General features: G+C 39.4%; 1 protein-coding gene across 5 annotated transcripts in view; it reads left to right on the forward strand.

Moving 5' to 3' along the window:
• The window catches only part of ARHGEF28 (Rho guanine nucleotide exchange factor 28), a 314186-nt gene that overhangs the window by 204302 nt on the left and 90823 nt on the right, over positions 1–19061 (forward strand). For all 5 annotated transcript variants that reach the window (XR_004624098.1, XM_034656360.1, XM_034656358.1 and 2 more), the window contains 3 exons: positions 9852–9973; positions 13598–13878; positions 16811–17018. Coding sequence is in view for 4 of the 5 variants with exons in the window: in XM_034656360.1 (XP_034512251.1) it covers positions 9852–9973; positions 13598–13878; positions 16811–17018 (611 nt within the window). In the remaining variant the exon portion in view is untranslated. The remainder of the gene's footprint in view (positions 1–9851; positions 9974–13597; positions 13879–16810; positions 17019–19061) is intronic.

Genomic DNA, 19061 nt, shown 5'->3' on the forward strand with positions numbered 1-19061 from the left:
GGCCAAGAGATGTTCCAGGCCAAAACTAATATCAGGAAAATCCTAAGAGAAACTTAGAGGAAGAATAAGTAAGGAGATAAATGACAGTTTATCCCTGAAAATGTTCCTTTTCACTTGTGAGGGTGAGTTTTTTTTCATTCTCCTGGAGCACACTAAGACCATTGGCAGAAAGAACTATCCGTAAATTTCAGAATTTGGCAGAAGTTCCCTTTGAATTTGGGAATTTGGGGGTAGTGTGCTGCAGTGAGAAAAGCTGTCTCTGTCAGCACTTTTTGTGTTCAGGTTCTAACACTTAATAACATTGGTGGGTTAATCACTCTCGTTGGGCCTCAGCTCTCTTGTCTATAAGATGAATATGATAATGCCTCCCGTGGTTCGGGAGAGGAGGGCTGGCAGATGGGCAAAAACAATACTGTGTACTCTTGCATTAAACATTTCCAGCTAATACGTTTACACAGGTATTATCTGATACCGTTGATTTACTGATTACCTGGTATTTTGCCTGAGATTCCACAGCTGTTCTTTCACATGGGAGGCACATTTTGAAGACACGACCTGTTTCCTTTTGTTTTACATGTAAAAATGGTGGTGGTTAGAAATCTAGAAAACACAAAAGGCGTTGAAATTAAATACCACCTGTATTCCATCACCTGGAAGGTAGCAGTGAACATCTCAGTTTATCTTTCCAGTCTTTTTCTGTTATCTTTTGTGTTGTGTGGCTAAATACAACAAAATCATGTATTTACTGTCGTATGAATGTTTTCTCAGCCAGACTCGCACTGTCCTGTTCTGGCCGCAAATCTCCGGAGGCAGAGAGCATGGGCCCAGGAAGTGAGCAAACACACGTAGGCACAAGTCATGCTGTAGCACAATAACGAAACTTCCTAATGGGAAAATACCAGACATTGCTCAAATGCCATTTTCTTTAGTTCAGATGGGATACTCAGTAAGCCCAATTATTTAAATAAAGTACTTTAAACCGGCTATCAGAGTGCCTGCGTAGAGCTGCCATTGAGTAAGTTAAGGGACCTTGGGGAAGTTATTTAAATAGCACCACAGTTTCCTACTCTGCAAAATGGAAATGCTAAGTAGTACTGCCTCAGAATATTGTTCTGAGGCCCAAATGAGCTAATAAATGGAAATCATGTAGTGCCTGGTTCAGAGTAAGCACCGTATTGCCGTTGGCTCTAACAGTGGTGTTACCTCGTATCATGACCTGGTAGGAAACAGGTTTAGATACTGACTCTTGGAGTACCTGTATTTTTTTTCTCTCCATTTTAATGGTATTTTTTTGTTTTTTTGGGTTTTTTCCCCCTGATCTTCCCAGTACCGTTACCTTGCAAATCTGCCTGGTTGTCCCATTATTCTTTTAGTAAAAGAGTGATCCCTTGGTTTTTTAAATAAGCGGATGAAAGAGGTGTTCTTGGGCTCCTTCTGCCAGCAGGCATGTCATGTGGTATGGCACAGGAAGTGCTGGGCACCTGCATTGTTCTGCACATCAGGAGAAGCTGTTTTTAGCTCAGACCCCAACCAGGAAGTTACTTGTCCTACCAGGAGGAACAAAATAAAACTTCTGTCTCCGGAGTGTGGTAGATCACACAGGACTACACACAGAGGTAACAGGCAGGAGGAGCTCAGAGAAGGAGGACAGCCTGCCAGCTGTTTAGAGACCTGTCAGGGGACCCCCGGGAAGTGCTCTACAATGATTGTGCCTAAGAATATTTTTAAGAGTCCTAGATGGAGGCTGAGGAACCTGGGCAGGGCCCAGCAGGTAGCATGGTGACTGGTATTCAGTAGTCACACAGTAAATGTTGGAAAAGATGTCTGGTTGGCTGGCTGGATGGACGGATGAATGAGTGACTGTGTGAATGAATGAATGAGTGAATGAATAAATGGGAGAAATAAGAAAGAAATATTTCCTTTACAACCAGGAATAGAGCAAGAATAACTGGGCAACTCACAAGAAAACTTCCAGAATCTGAGGAAATTTGTCAGACCAGAAGGAAATAGTCTCAGTTGTATCCTGTACAAGGTTTCTGTTCTTGATGAGAAAGTATTCACTCCTTCAGATAGTATTTACTGAGAATCTTTTATGTACCTGACATGGTTCTAGGCCCTGGGGGGATATAGTGGATAAAGTATTCAAAGTCATTGTTCTGATGGAGTTTACATTTTAGTAGAAGGTAACACAACATACAATAAATACATAAGATACTAGGTGATGATCTGTGGCATAAGGGAAAATAAAGCAGGTCTTGGATGTGAGGTGCTGTTTTATATATCTAATGGCCTGGGAGAGGCTCTTTGATAAGGTAACATTTGAGTAGAGAGCTGAAGAAAGTGAGGAAGCAAAGCATCATGATATGGGGGGAAGAACAGTCCTGGTAGGGAGAAGAGCAGGTGCAAACGGCCTGAGGCATAGAACAGCAAGGCCAGTGTAGCTGGAGTAGAGTAGTTGGCAGGCTTCAGAGAGGTTGAGTGAGGGTGGATGTGGGGCAGGTTATGTAAGTATGACATTGTGATTTATAATAAATACATACTTGGTCTTTCTCCTGTTTCTGGTATAGAGTTCCCTAAAACCCTTGGAAGGTCCTATGTGATGAGTGTGGTAAAGGTGTCTCTTATGACATTAATGAGGTGACTTTTGGACCTCAGAATTGGGGGCTGGTTGCCAGAAGAACTGGCCATGTGATTAGAGGGTTGGAACTTTCAGTACTACTCACCCTCACTTCTGGGGATGGGAGATGGGCTGAAGATTGAGTTCAATCACCAATGGCTGAAGATTTAGTCAGTCATGTGTATATAAAGAAACCAGGAGGACAGGATTCAGAGAGCTTCTGGATGGGGAACAGGAGAAGGTATCAGGAAAGCACTGTACTCTGAGAGAGCATGGAAATTCCTCATATCTTGCTGTATGCATCGTTTCTATCTAGCTGTTCCTGAGTTATCTCCTCTTAATAGTTTAATTGGTAAAATGTTACTCTGAGTCTCTGAACCTCTCGGGCACATGAATCAAACCCAAGGAGGAGGGGGTCATGGCAACCTCAGATTTATAGCCAGATGGTCAGAAATACAGGTAACAACCTGGACTTGTGACTGGCATCTGAACGTGGGGGTGGACAGTCTTGTAGAATTGAATCTCTAATCTATGAAATCTGATGTCATCTCTGGGTAGAAAGTGTCAGAATTGAGTCGAATTGTAGGACACCCAGTTGGTGTCAGAATTGCTTGGATGTGTGGAAACACCTTCCTCAAACACACCCTACCCACGTTAAATAAAAGTGTGTCCCAGAAGCATTTTAGTAAAGCGCTGTAGGCTGTGGTAAAGTTTGGCTTTTCCTCAAAATGAGAGGGGCAGCCATTGGAGAATTTTGCCGAGGCAAGACGCGATTTGATTTTCCTCGTAACGTGATTGCCTCCTGTATGTTGTGGAGGACAGGTTATCCAGGGCAGAGAAGCGGCGGCAAGGAGAACAGGGAGGGGACAGTGGTCTCACAGTAGTCGGAGCAGGAGATGGTGGTGGCTTGCCTGGCGTGGCAGCGGGTGGCGGTATAAGAAAAGGTCAGATTGTGGATTCCTTTGGTTGTAAAAGAGAACTGTCAAGGTCAGTCCAGGGAGAGACAGAGTTGCTGTTGACTGGGAGGAGAGCAGCTGCAGAAGGGGGAGAGTCAGGAGTTGTGTTTTGCACTCTGGGCTGCTGGACAGCACTGGGGAGTTGTTAAGGAGGTGGTGTGATTCCGGGAGGAGGTCTGGGTTGGATATAAAACTCTGGGGCTACAGGAGTCATCATCATACAGTGGTTTGGGATGCCATGCTGTTAGATGAGCCAGGGAATGGGGGAGGGGGAGGGAGGGAGAAAGAGGGAAGTTTGAGGATTGATCCTGGAGTACTGCAGCCTACGTTAAAATTGAGAAGACGACAGAGACTGAGAAGAGAGAGACAGAGAGAGAGAGGTGGAGAGGTGTCCTGGAGGCGAAGGGGAAAAGGGAGCCATCAGCAGTATCAAATGCTACCCTAGGTCACATAAGGTTAATGGGGAGAACTGACCACTAGGTTGCGATGGGCACAGTACGCGTGCAGCACCGGGAACTGAGCTCTAAAATACGTTCTACCCATCTTGTGCTGGTTAGTCATTCTCCATAAATCCTTCTTCTGTGTTCACAGCCTGCGGGGTTTAAAGCACAGTGGAATGAATGAATGAAAGAAACAAACCAACCTGCCCCACCATTGTAAAGAGATATGTGGCCTGAGAGGCCCTCCCCTGACTTTGGCAGTCAAGAGCTTGGCACCCAGAGTGGGCCAAACCAGGTCAGCAGCAGGTTTGCAAAAGGCTGCCCTAGGCGGGTTGGTTTATGTCTGGGTGTGAGTCCCTTACGTAACCAGGCAAATAGGCCACATTTTCCTTAAGCTGCAAGGCCCTTAGCTTTGGGAGGGAGGGTTGGATTTCAGCAGAACTCAGGTTGCAGAGGCCCTAGGCTGGTCTGTGCTGTTAACTGTTTCCTGCCATTTGGGCACAGTTGTGAATGCTGAGAAAAAGGGAGGTATTTGCAGCTGCTTTTCCTTCGCCCCTTACTAGTTCTCCTTCTTTCTGTGGCTGAAATACATTTACTGTCAGTTGTCTATCCTGTCACCTGACCGAAGCGTCTAGCATGCAGATTTCTGCTCTGGGGAGTCCTTGTAGAGCTCCGTAGATCACGTTACAGAGCAATGAACATAATGGGAGACAGAAGAGCTGGGGATCCCCTGGAGTTGCTGTTTATCCTCAGGGCACTCACTCTGAAGTGAGAACAGGGTTGGGACATTCTAGTTCCTTAAATCCTTCCTTTGTTCTTGGGAAACAAGGTCTCTGATTGTCTGACTTTATTCTTTGTTGGTTCTGTTATAATCTCTCCCATTTCGTGAGATCTCATCCTTGAGTTGCTGGAGGTAAATCTTAGGGGCAGTTTGACTTTGTTTTTCAGTTACCATATCCAGGATGGACTTTACAAAATATCTTAACGTGAGCCAGGTCTGAAATAGAGTTACATTTTAAAAGCTCTTCTTGTAGCACGTGGAATGTTTTATGCATTCCATTTTCCTAGGGTTGGTTTGAAACATGTAAAGTTCTAATCAGGGTAGAAATCATTTGATAAAAGAAGCAAAACTACAGTAAAGTATCAAAACTAGACAACCTCATTTACTGATATGATAATAGCAAGCACGTATGTAGGGCTTACTTTTTGTCACAGGATGTCCAATCACTTAAAATACGAAATCGCTTAATCCTTGGCGATAATCCTATGTGATACGTCATCATCCCTATTTTACGGATCAGGAAACAGAGGTGTAGAGAGGTTAAGTAATTTGCCCAATGTCACACAGTGAATAAATGGTGAAGTAGGGCTTGGAATTCAAGCAGCCCAGGGCCCTTGCTCTTAAGGACTGCAGTGCCTTGTTCTTCACCAATTTAAAATTTTCAGCCATTTGGATGGCAGTTGAGCTTTAGTTCCTTTTATACTGCCTTTGAAATATGGGTCTACCACATATTAAAAATAAATATTATTAATAGAACTGTAAAGGTAACTTTTTGCTAAGAAAAATTGTTTTAAAAACAACATAATTTTGGGGTTCCTGGGTGGCTCAGCCGTTAAGTGTCTGCCTTCAGCTCAGGCCATGATCCCAGGGTCCTGGGTTTGAGCCCCGCATCGGGCTCCCTGCTCCACGGGAAGCCTGCTTCTCCCTCTCACACTCCCCTTGCTTGTGTTCCCTCTCTCACTGTCTCTGTCTGTCAAATAAATAAATAAAATCTTTAAAAAAACCACACAACATAATTTAAGACAGAGCTGATTTTCTTATTGCATGTTATTTGCATATACTTATTGAGAAAGTACCTAAAGGATTTTCTTTTTTTTTTTTTTTTGGCAATCATTTTTCACTTAATTTGCTACCAAAGTGGAAGTAATGAAATATATCTTAAATCTTGAAAAGATTAGTTTTTTTTAAAAGAAGCCATTGTAGCTTTTTCTTTGAATTTCTTTTTTCTTTTTCTTTTAATGGTGGAGACAAAGAGAAATTAGCCACTTTAATACATGTAGCTGGTGATTACTTGAACATATTTTTGAAGTCTTATTTTCTTTCTGTAATTATGTCATTCTGCTGGTTGGAAGCCCATTAGCTGCAGTGACTAGTGTAAATTAGTGAAGGAGTGAAGGTCTTAGAAGTCTGTCATCTTCTGGTTTGTTAATCTGTGTTCACTTGGAGATCTGATTACTCTTTGGTATTCTTTGGCAGTGGGAGGCTGTGGATGCTCTGAGTTCCACTGAAAAAGACTTTTGGACCAATCTTATAAATTGTTACACTGAGTGACCCAGAAAATCTTAAATGGTAGATTATGGATGAGAGATTTAGAGAGGAGACAGATTTCCGTTGTCACTACTGTAGTGTGACCTTGCATGGTAATGTCCCCCCTGCCAAAAAGATCAGCTGTTTCAGTGGAGTAATTACCTAAGTGATGGGATGATGACATGGTCTAGGCAATTTTCCCCAAGTGTAAGGTAAATTCTTTTGGGCGCTGTTGATCTTGAAGCTGGCATCCTGACCTTACGCTAGATGACATAGAATTGCACAGTAAGGCAGGTATTTTCTTTTCTTTTGATCTTTCTCCTGATTCAAGGAGAAAGTTCATTTCACACTCCTGCATCTTTAACACCTCTCCAGTCTTTCCGAATCTCCCTTTATGACAGGGAGCAAGCAGTCCTTGTAGACTCTCAGCTTTGATTGGCAACTATATTCAGTCAGAAGGTAGTTTTATTGGTTTGGTCTGTATAATTCTTTTCCAGGTTTGACAGGGAATACTGGCTTTCTGGTTATAATGAGGATAAAGTATTTCTTTTAAAATTCATTTTATGTAAAGAAAAAAGGGTGAGTCAATCTAAAAGCAAGTACTAGAGAATATAATGCAGGCAGTAAGTAGATACGGCAAAATTGTGAATTTGGCAGAGGAGAGATAAAATCTTGGGAAATACTGGTCTGATATCTGCTGTAATAACATAGAAATCCAGTCTCTTGTTTGAGACTATTGGGACTAGATTTGTTTTGGAATTTAGAATTTTCAGATGTTTTTGGCATAGTGCTTATAATATAGATGATATGACTGGCAGTGCCATCATCCAGTGTGGTAATATTTCTACAGCAAAATGAATGACTATTCACACCAGGTGAGGTAAATAAAAACTAGACATGGCCTTGTGTGGGTTCAGGTCAAATTTTGTACCAAATATGGGGACCAAATTTATGAAGAAAAGGTTTGATTTTCAGAGCTTTCTAGATTTCAGAATTGGAGATAAGGGTTTATGGATCCGTCTTTGTTAAAAAAATTACATCATTTTCTAAAACATTGATCAAATTATGTGGAAAACAAATTAAACCCCAAATTGGCCAAAGTTACCAGTTGCGATGGCAGAAATGCCAGGTGTGTTATAGTTTGTAAACTTAAAACATTGTAGATCAGTTCGGGCGCCTGGGTGGCTCAGTCAGTTAACCATCTGCCTTCGGCTCAGGTCATGATCTCAGGGTCCTGATGGAGCCCCATGTCGGTTTCCTGCTCAGCAGGGAGTCTGCTTCTCCCTCTCCCTATGCCCTTCCCCCCTGCTTATATGCTGTCTCTCAAATAAAATCTCAAACAAAACAAAACAAAACATTGTAGAGCAGTTAAACTGGATTAATCATGCTTCAGAGGGCCATGTTGAGTTATTCATGAGTTTTTTCAAACATTCTATAAAATGACATATAAGCACGTATTTTCTTCAGGACATGTTGAAGTGTTTTGTCAGCTTTTTGATGTATCATCTTTGGAACATGCATTTACTTTGTGAATTATAATGAAAATGTATAGTAATTGATCATAAAGGTTATATTTGTGAAGTATTTGTGGACTTTGTGTGTCATAATGCTAACTGTATAAATTGATAAAAGAAGATGTTATGGATATAAGAAAATAGTTTCCATATACACTGTATATTTACTCAAGAAATTCAGTGAAATCTCATTTTGGTGTACTGTGGCCAGCAGGTAGGTTAAGATACAGAATCTGAAGCTGATGCCATTTGGTTCATACAATTGATATATTTTTGTAACTTTTATATCTTCTGGAAGAAGTACATCAGCCCAACAATTACTAATCTTTCTTCATTTTCTGACTCACTCCCATGGGCTTACCTGGCTTTTATGCTATGACACAGATAGGACAAGTGATGAGATTAGGGCCATTTCTGATAGAATAGAGGCAACACTGTTCCTTTTGTATTCTCTTGAGAACATGTGCTGTAGTGTCAGGGAGGATGGCATTTGCAACAAGTACAATTTTGAATCCACTCTACTAAAGTCATTGACAGACGCTGATAATCTACTATTAGTAACATTAAGATAGTATTAATAATACGAATAGTATTAGTAACACCTTATGGTTAGTATCAGTAACCTCACACTGAACATGCTTGAAGTAACTTAATAACAAAATGTAGTAACAGTGACAATATTTATTGAGCTCTTGCTAAATGCTAGGCACGTATGAAGTGCTTTGCATGTTTGAATTCATTTAACCCTCATACCCCACAACAGGGAAAACATGATGAAAATCTGCTTTGATAGATGAGGAAACTTTATAAAGGTATTGGGCCATTAAGTAATTGAGCCAAAGTCACAGAAAATGACAGAAAATTCTGCCTCCACTGTGTTTTACTGCCTTCGGCTTTCTGTTCCCTACAAGTATAGTAGTACCTTAGCTCTTTGGGACTCAACTTTGAGCAACCTCATCTATTTGTAACAAAGCCGAGAACATGGAAGCAAGCAAAAACATTGCTATAATTAAAAAAGAAGCAACATTCTCTCTAAGAGTATGCATATTCACTCAGAACTCCTAGACTGTGTACTGTCTTCGGTCCGTTAGTAAAGGGTCTGGAGCCTGAACACTGCAGTGGACTCTGAGGCTTGTAGTACAATTGCAAATGCTTCCAAGTTATTGATAAGGTGAAATGAATTTTATCCATTAGAAATTGAAAGCAGTAACCTAATGATTTTGGGGCACCTGGGTGGCTCAGTCAGTTAAGCGTCTGCCTTTGGCTCAGGTCATGATGCTAGAGTTCTGGAATTGAGCCCTGCATTGGGTTCCCTGCTCAGTGGGGAGCCTGCTTCTCCCTCTTCCTCTCCCCTTTCCTCCTGCTTGTGCTCTCTCTTTCACATGCTGTCTCTCAAATTGAAAAAAAAAAAAGAGAAATCTATAAAGATCTCTTATGATTGGAAAAATAGTGCTTGAAATGAGTACATTCTATCTACAACTATTCTTTATGTAGGTTTTAGATAACTGAGAAGGTTTGGATGTAGAACAGAAACAAACTGAGGGCTTCAGGGGGGAGGGGAGTGGGGGATTGGGATAGGCCGGTGATGGGTATTAAGGAGGGCACATATTGCATGGTGCACTGGGTGTTATATGCAAATCATGAATCATGGAACACTACATCAAAAACTGGGGATGTACTGTATGGTGACTAACATAACAAAATAAAAATTATTTTTTTGATTATTGGCGCTTTGATTAAGAAGGTAAAGTTTGGGGTGCCTGGGTTGGTTAAGCATCTACCTTCAGCTCAGTTCATGATCTCAGGGTCCTGGGATGGAGCCCTGCATCAGGCTCCCTGCTCAGCAGAGAGTCTGCTTCTCCCTATACCTCTGCCCCTCCCCCTTCTCTCTCTCTCTCTCTCTCTTGCTCTCTCTCTCAAATAAATAAATAAAATCCTAAAAAAAAGAACATAAAGTTTGACTGTAAAATAAATTCTGTCTGCTTTTTTTCTGTCCTGTTGTCATTTTTCCTCTAGATCACTCTTTTGATGTCTTCAAGAAATCCAAGCATCCTCCAGCATTCTTTGCTGCAGGCCAGCTCCCTGACGTGCTGAATGGCAGTGATGAAGTTTATGCTAACTCAATGGTGATAGATCAGGTAAGGCATGATGGGTGTTACAAGAGGGATCTTACTCTCTTTCCAAAACCTGAGTATATGAGAAATACGTTCAGCATTGTTGTGTTGCTCTGAAAATTTCCACCTAAGGGTGGCCCTGGTGATTCTCCACTGCGGCCTTATCATATGAGCGTTTAACTTAGATTTTCCTTTCATGCACAGCACACGTTACCCACCAGGAAGAACTGTAGGGAGGGGTCTTGAGACAATGTCAAATGAGAAAAGTGTGAGAACTCTTGCGTGAAGCCAAAATAGGAGGTGACAATTGGGAAGCTAATATCTTCTCTACAGCTTTAAACAAACAAACAAAAAACCCAATGTGTGTATGACCTGATTAAGTAATATTTGTATTCAGATTCAGCAAACAGTTATGAGCAAGAGCCTGATGCCAGCCCCATAGAATGCTGTCATATAAATGTTTTCTTTAATCCGTTTAACGCACCTATTAACATATACTAAGGTTATAGAGCTTTAATATTAAAAGAGAATGTTGTCACACTGCAGGGAAGTTGGAGCCCTTTAGAATGCCCCACCCAGTCTCTGCCAGAGATTTGTGAGTTAGATCTCACAGAGGCTTGTGGTTTGCGTGTTCGTGGATAGATGGATTTATCCTGTATTTTTTCTAGCTCAGTGATCCTCAAATTTTAATATTGATAAAAATTAAATCATAGTTTTAGATCTGAGGATTTCCATACTCTGCACATGATTTTATAGATGACTTTAGGGATTTTCAAGGGTAATTTTGACAAAACATAATTTTTGTCTTATCCACAGGCTTCCAAACCTAATCCCCGTGTAAGATGCACTATATATATGCTTATTGAGCAATAAAGAAATTTACCCTTTTTGTTGTTGTTAGTATGCATGTATTGTACCCTGTTATTTAGAGATGTTTTCTGTGATAGGAACTTTTCTGTCTCGTAGACGTCAATTTCACCCCTTGAGTCAGATATCTTGGTTTTTCCCTTTCTGTTCCAAACATGGTTACATCAAATGCGTAGTATAAAAGGTGTAGATTGGGATGATGTTCAGAATGACAAAGGGACCAGTCAGAATGGACATCAGCTGTAAATAACTGATATAGATTTTTTTTTTTTTTGGCATAAAGCAGCTGAATGTCAGCCGTACTTATAGAAATCTAGGATGAAGCAGAGGTTAGGACAAATGCGGAGTTTTGGGGACTTTCTTTGGAGATACAGGGCAATTGGGTTTGCTGTGTTCTAGCCACGCTCTGATTCTAATGGTTGCCGTATTTTCTCAGCGTTTAAGTGAACTACTTCTTGAGTCCTTATCTCTTTGCTCTGAGCCTCAGTGAGTACTGCAAATACTTCGCTTACCTTAAGTAGCTAAAATTGTACATGCTTCAGTATTACATGGGAGAAAACTGTGCTCTAAGATACATTAAACATGCAAAACTTCCCAAACCAAAGATGAGGTTAGAATATAATTTCTATTTTGGAATATCTTGAAGAAAGTATTTCTTAATAACGTGAAGCATGCATTTCAAGAGAACTCAAACAGCGTAACTGATAAACTGAAGTGTAGCCGAGGACTGCTGAATTTGTGCAATGAAGACAGAAATAAAACTAAAAGTATGGATACAAATCACAAAGTTCACTCTGTCCATATAGTATAGTTATACGATTTCTTTTACTATTTCTATGTCCATTCAAATAGCAAGGGTGTTATAAGGAGTCCAAATTCTGCATATTTAAAATAATTGCTATTAGTCCCCGAGAAGAATCTTGTCTAATTTCCTTCTTCTGCCGCAACCTGGCACAGAGCTCTGAGAAGATTGCTAGCTTTTTTTTGATGCTGCTTCCCATGAAATCTCAGTTATCAACCTACCTAATGAGGAGATATACGTGGTAGAAACTACTTTGAAAATTACTCTGCCATATAAACTACTTTGGAAAATAATCCATTTTATTTGGACATCATTTCAAGTCTATATAATTCCGTACAAAGAATACGTGTATGTTCTTTATAAAAATACCCCAAATGTTAATATTTTACCACATTTTAGCTTAAATGTACTCTGAGTAGTATGTTTTTGTACATGCAAGTGATGAAAATAAGTATATAATGTTAACCATTTCAGACAAATTGAAAATTTGGTGCCCTTTTCTCTCTCAGTCTTTCATGGTGTGTATTTCCTAAAAAACTTGGTCATCCTCTTACTAAGCACCTATAGTTACCAAAAATCATAAAGTCACCATTAATATAGTGGTAACTGTCTGCAGACCTCACTCAAGTTTAGCCAATCATCCCAATGTTCTTTGTAGCAAAAGAAAATTTAGTTGTCCTATCTCTTGAGTCTCTTACAATTTGCAACTGTTCCTTAGTATTTGTCTTTTATGGAGTCAATAGTTTTGAAGAATACAGTCCAGGATCTTGTTTGTTTTTGTTAGAATGTCCTTCAGTTTTGGTTGGTTTGTTAATTCCTCATGATTGGATTCAGGCTATGTCTGGTTAGCCGAATTATTACAGAAGTGTTGTTGTGTTCTTCTCGGTGCACTGTATCAGGAGGCACAGGAAGATAATTTGTCCCATTACTGGTGACGTTATTTTTGATTTACCCAGCTCATTTTCAGTAAGATTACTATCTTCTTTTTAAAGCATTAAGTGTCTTTCAGGGAGAGAGTTAGAGTGTCTGTAGATCTCCTGTTACACAGCTGACTCTCACCCACTGGTTTGGGCATTCCTTGATTGTTTTTGCCGTAGTAAATTATGATGATGATGAATACTTAGGACTCTACATTTTCCCCTTTTGCTTCTTTCCCCCCTTGCTACCCTGTCACCAGACAGTGTCATCCTTTTTCTTGTTACTGTCTTCTCCCTCAGAAGTGATGCCTTTGATGACTGCCACCTCACATCACCGATAGTTTCAAGCCCCTTCCTTAAATCAGGGACTGATTTTCACAGGTGTAGGCTGCACTTTCTCTCTCCAGTGCTGATTTTAGGTTGGTCTTAAGCCCTCCATTAGCTCCCTGTTTCCTCTGCCATGCAGAATTTTCTAGACCACTTTTATTCTGTACATAGGCTTATGGCAAGAGTATAACAGGTTGCTTGCTGAGATTTGGTGTTAATTTTATTATTTACAGATAATTTGAAGTTTGGGGCATTTTGTGTTTTCTAGTTAAGTCCATGAATCTTAGTTTGTTTTATTCTTATTTTAGTTTGTGGTTTGTTTTGTTTTTTTGAGAGTCAGATTTATGTGACCACCACTACCTTGGTTATCCAGATTCCTATAAACTACTTTATAAATAAACCTGCCTACTCTTTAGTTTTTGCTCAAGTATTTAAAACATACCCCTTTTTGAATTAGTGGCTCACAAAATCTTAAACGCATGGTCCGTTTTTGGTTTCATAGTAAAGAATAATTTAATAAAACACTCAGTTTGTCTTCTTCCTTTTGTGAATGATGGGATAGCAGCCTAGTGAACAAAAACATCATGAAAAAATTCTCTGTTTACATAAAACAAAACGAGGACAAACAAAACAAGGTAAGTAAGGTGGGAGGTTGTTCAATTGGGAAAATTTTATTCTCAGCTCAGCCAATCTTTTCTGCTTTTGCTCAGCAACTATTTCTCTTACAATGACCAGGTTGGTGATTTGGATATTAACTACATTAATATAGAAGGAATCACTACAGACACCTGCCCTGAATCCATGGGTTCTACTCTGGGGCCTCAGAACTGCAAGCATATCCTTACTGCTGAAACCAGCCATGGACAATACCCACTAAGTGAGAACAAGGAAGTGACCTCAAATACTGAAGCTCAGCAGTCCTTCCCATCACCATCTAGTTCATATGCTTCCAATTTTAATCTTTCCTTTGGTCATCATGGATTTGAAAAGGAACAAAGTCATCTGAAGAAAAGAAGGTAAGGTACTGTATTCTAGAGGAGAAGTGTGGAAGATCAAAGAACCTTGTAGCTGGACTTGTGAAATTATACTTTATTATATTTTATTGCTCCCACCACTTTTATCTCTACATCAAAATATTGCCCCTTTTAGATTCCTACATCCTTTGATTTGAAACTAAGACACTTAGGACACTGACAAACATATAATAGAGGAAAACCACAATGAAATAGCATTCTACACTTACTAGGTAGGCAAATAGTTTAAAGTTACCATATTTTGGAGCAAATGTATACAGTGGAAACACCTATATACAGTTGAAAGGAGTGAAAATCGTATAATAACTGGAAAATAATTTGGCATTATCTAATAAAGATGTTCTGTCTCCTCCAAAAAATGTAGGAATGAGGACAAAGGACTTGTGATGCCCAAGAAAAGCCCATTTTGGCCCTGGGATGGTAGTGGGACTCTTCGTTCAGTGAGTGTCAGGCTGGGAGCATGTAACACGATTGATAATGAACTCAAAGTGAAATGTACCTAGCTCATTAAAAAGTGAATGATAGGCAGAGAGGCTGGGAACTTCTCATGAAGGAGAAATTTGGAGACAGACAATAAAAACTGAGTTTCACACAGGGACCTAAACCCCAGATTCTCTAAGGTTTAAAACATTTTGGTGAAAGTAAAATATACACAATATATAACCGTATGTTACTGAAATTTTGCTGTTTTGAGAGCTCCAAGGGGAATATAAGCAATGCAACATTTATTTTAAACTATACAACACCAAAAAAAATGAGGTGACAGAAGAGTTTGTTTCATTCTAAAACTTATATTTTGAAAACCTTTTTTGTTTTACCAGCATCCACAGTAAGAAATGCTTATCATGACACCCCGCTACATAAATGCATTAATAAACAGGTTATTAATAAAATTAATAATAAACAGGTAATAAAATTTAAATAAATGTTTTATGAAGTTACATGTGGAATGTATTCTGATATTTTCTGTTATACTATTTTAAAAGAAAATTTTGCTCACAACCTACAATTGATTTCATGTTTCACTAATGGGATTTTGAAAGAAAGGTATTGTAAAATGAGAACCAAGAGGTAATCCTGAGGAATATGGTTTCTGATACCAAATATCTTAGCTTAATAGCTTAATGAGGAAAAATAGTAGCCCAATTTAAATTTGTAGAAAAAGAAATGTTTTAGGGATACCTGGCTGGCTTAGTTAGTAGAGCATGTGACTCTTGATCTCAGGTTTGTGAGTTTGAACCCAACGTTGGGTGTAGAGGTTACTTAAAAACAAAACCTTGGAAAAAAAAAGAGAAATGTTTTAATGTATAGTGTGCAAAATAAAATAATCACCTCTACTTCTAGCATGTACTCAGTGATGGAGAAATGCTACATATGACTGGAAAGACTTCTGTTAAGTTAGGTAGTGATGGCGGGCAGTCAGCCATTTGAACTAATGTTTATTTGTATTAGTAAAGTTGAAAGACACATCACAAGATCACAAATTGAAAGACAAATACAGAGGCACAAGGCATCAGCAGACCTTTAACACCTGCCCCCCCCCCCGCAAGACCTAAGGGCTCTGTCTACTCTCAATCATTGAATTAAGGAAAGTACATGGCACCTTAGTATATCTCTTATTACATTGCTGTAACATTCAGAGCACCAGCATTTACCAGAAGGTGTTTCTTCACACTAAGCTTTGGTTTTTTATGAGAAATAATTTTATGGACTTTAACATTCATGTGTTGAAAGTGTGAAGTCCACCTGCAGTTTGTTCTCTGCTCAGTGCCAAGGTGAAGTCCCTCAATGGGTTCTGAAAGGAGAAGGACCCTACTTTGGAAATCCTCAGTGATGCCACTTGTGGCCTTCACTTCTGGGTTTGCTGGTGCCCCAGAGGGCCCATGCAATAGTTCAGGATTTGAGAGTAACCAAAATGTTGGGATTAAAAACGTGTAGTATTGTCTTTTTGGCAAGTGTCATGATTTATTACATGGCTACTCAGTGGGCACTAATTAGCTTATGGATTTTTAAGAGAAGTAACCACAGTGGATTAATTCAGAGTTTCACTTTCTGCTTCATATTTCATAATCAAGGTGGTTTCATTGTGTTGTTATTAAAATTTTAGCTCCAAAACTGCAACAGTGAAAGAAAAATATATTTAAAAATGCATCCAGCCTTCCCATGTCTGTGGACGCTCTTGGCCTCAGAGTTTGAGTGGTTTAAAATGTAACTGTTACAGAATTAGCCAGGAATGTGGAAGGTCACAGTCTTTCCTTTTACTTTCCTGGTTATTGAAGTTAAATTAGGAAAGAAAAGCGGTAGTTGACCAGAAGTACTAATGTTTCTGAGGTGGATTGCTTACCTACAGTCTCTAAAAATGATAACCTAACATGACACATCCGGGAGCCCACTTGACTCATGTTGACTCAGGTCTTGCCATCAACTCGGAGGTGAGACCTTTGCAGTCTGTCCTTGAACATGTCTCACTGCCTGAGCTTTCCAGTCCCATGCGACATGGTTTCACGTGCCATCCCCCAAGCGCCACCCAAACAACCCTGGGCTTCTGTTTCTTGTGCAGTTTTAATATTTGAAGGATAACTATTTAGGGCCTGTAATAATTACATTTACAAAACAAATAGGATAGTACGAACCTGCACCAGGTTTTGTTTCTTAGAGTACTCGCAATGGCTTTTGCTAGGTGGAGATGTTCGTTGGGGAAACATAATGTTTTATTGAAAAAGAAGAGATTGGGGGAAGGGGAGGAAAAAAATTGAAAATCTCTTAGATAGACATTTTGTTAGAAACATTTTAAGTGAGTATTTGTTGCACCTTCTGCCAAGGACAGAATTTTAATTGAGAGAAATAGAAACCAGCGGTCTGTCAGTCAGCTGTTGGCTTATGTGATTTTTTATTTACTTCCTCTGTGCTTTAGTTCTAGCCTCGATGCCCTGGACGCTGACAGTGAAGGGGAAGGGCGTTCTGAACAGTCACACATTTGCTACACGCCAGTGTCTCAGAGTTCCTCAAGAACTGGGATTCCTAGTGGGGATGAATTGGACTCTTTTGAGACCACCACTGAACCAGATTTCAATATCTCCAGGACAGAGTCACTTTCTTTATCAAGTAACCTGCAGTTGAAGGTATTCTTATTAGTATTAATTTGGTTTATTGTAAGCTTGGAAGCTATGTTATCTAAAGCAGTCCACCTCAATCCATTCACATGTGCAAACTTTTTTTTTTTTTTGAGACTCATGGACTGTCTGAGTCTGTCTTTTTAATCTCTCCCACTCTGTTTAATTTGTATCGTCCTTAAAATGGCTGGTTTATGTTTCATTAATTATCAGTACATATAATCTTTCACATACTTGGAAAATTTTACTGTTTTATATAACGATTTCTGCCAGCATCCCTTCAGCAAAGGGACAATACTTGTTTGCTCACATAACTTTTTACTTGGCTCAGGTGATGAGGTAAATAATATCACAGGCAAAGGTGATATTTGTTGAGCATATCTGGCTGCACAAACTAATGTGGGACATGATAAACTTTGTCAGTTTTTCCGTAGGAGAGGACTTTTCTCTCATATGCATTTTCAGATGGAGTTTTGTTGTGGTTGTTTTTTGGTCTTTTGTTGTTCTTTTTTTTTTTTTTAATGAACTCTTCCAACCTTGCAGACAAAGCCTTTTTGTGTTTGCACATGTGTTTTCTTCCTTTTCGATTTCTGTAGTCCACTTGTTTTCTTTTTAAATTGAGTTTCCTACTGTAAAACAATGTGTGCTGTACCAAACTTCTCTTACTGTGAACATCTGATGGTTATGATAATGCTTTATTTTTGTAGTGTTCTCTGCAGTATATAAAACATGAGTTACGTATGTATGAAACATATAATTTTCTCTTAGCTAGCTGGGACATAAGTAGTACTCTTAATTTTTTAATAAATGAGGTCTTGGAGAGATGAGATGTCTTGTCCAGGTTGTCTCTGCTTGGTGATAGATTCAGTACTCGATCCAGGCCTTCTGACTGCAGATCCTGAATCCTTCCCCTCAGCTCTGAGGCCTGGAGAGCTGTCATGGTCTTTTGAACCTGAATGTCGTGTGATATTTCTAGACAATAAGAAATGGGTACGGTTGTTAATGTGGATACTTCTTTGCATTTTGAATGGAATTGTGAAAAAGTTCTCATTACTTGGAAGGAAAAGTAGTTCAGTCTTTGTGAATCATTTCATGCTGTTCACTTTCAGGAAGATTTCATCCTATGAAATGTATCTTGCCTTGCCTCTGTAATTGCCCTTTGTAACTTTTTGCCAAAGAGTTCTGGCTAATTTTCAAAGTTCCTGGTTATGAAAATAATTACTGTACATTGACTTAAATGCAGAGGGTGACATTTCGCTCTGGCCCTCAGTGACTTGTCACCATTAAGGGTATAGGACAGCTCCAGCTCTCTGATGTCTAGAACCAGGGGACCCTCCCTAATAAGACATTTGGGAGCCAAGGCCCAAGGCCCTTTGCAACAAGGGCAAGCTTCTATTTCAGCTTTCCTCCAGGTCTCTTAACTAAACCAGTGGACTTAGGGAAACGATATGTTTTCACTTAGGGAGACTAGAAGCTACCAATGCTTATGAAGGACAGTTGCTGATGGCTTAATTTTAGTAACAAATTTTGCATTACTTTATCTCTAAGTGATATCTTAAAAACAGATGAGTGGGATCCATCTTAAGGCCACTAGGTCCCTATTGGATGTGAGTCAGGTACCATAAATGGCTTTATTGGTGATCTATTGCATAGTCATTTAAATTTTCCAGAACATTTAAGATAACCATGTTTTAATTATCTTGCCATCTTGCATTGTCACATATGTTGTAAATATAATAATAGAAATAATATATATTTGTGAAAACAGTAGCAAAAATAGGTCACTTAAAATTAAAGATACATAAATCAGTGAAATTCAGATACCATCTCAGGAAGTGCTAGATGGAAAGCTTTTTGAAAGATGAGCACAGACTGGGAGCAATTATAGATTGACCTGATGCATTCTTCCTGAGAGGCTGCAGCTGACATTATAAATTTAAATAGCTATCCAGAAGTTAAAGAACTCTTGTAAGTGGCTATTCCTCTACCTTTTAATAATTATGAAATAAAAAGATATAAATTAATACAGAATTTTGCTTGAATACTACAGTG

Source organism: Ailuropoda melanoleuca, chromosome 3, assembly GCF_002007445.2.
Source record: "Ailuropoda melanoleuca isolate Jingjing chromosome 3, ASM200744v2, whole genome shotgun sequence".
NCBI classification, from domain to species: Eukaryota; Metazoa; Chordata; class Mammalia; order Carnivora; family Ursidae; genus Ailuropoda; species Ailuropoda melanoleuca.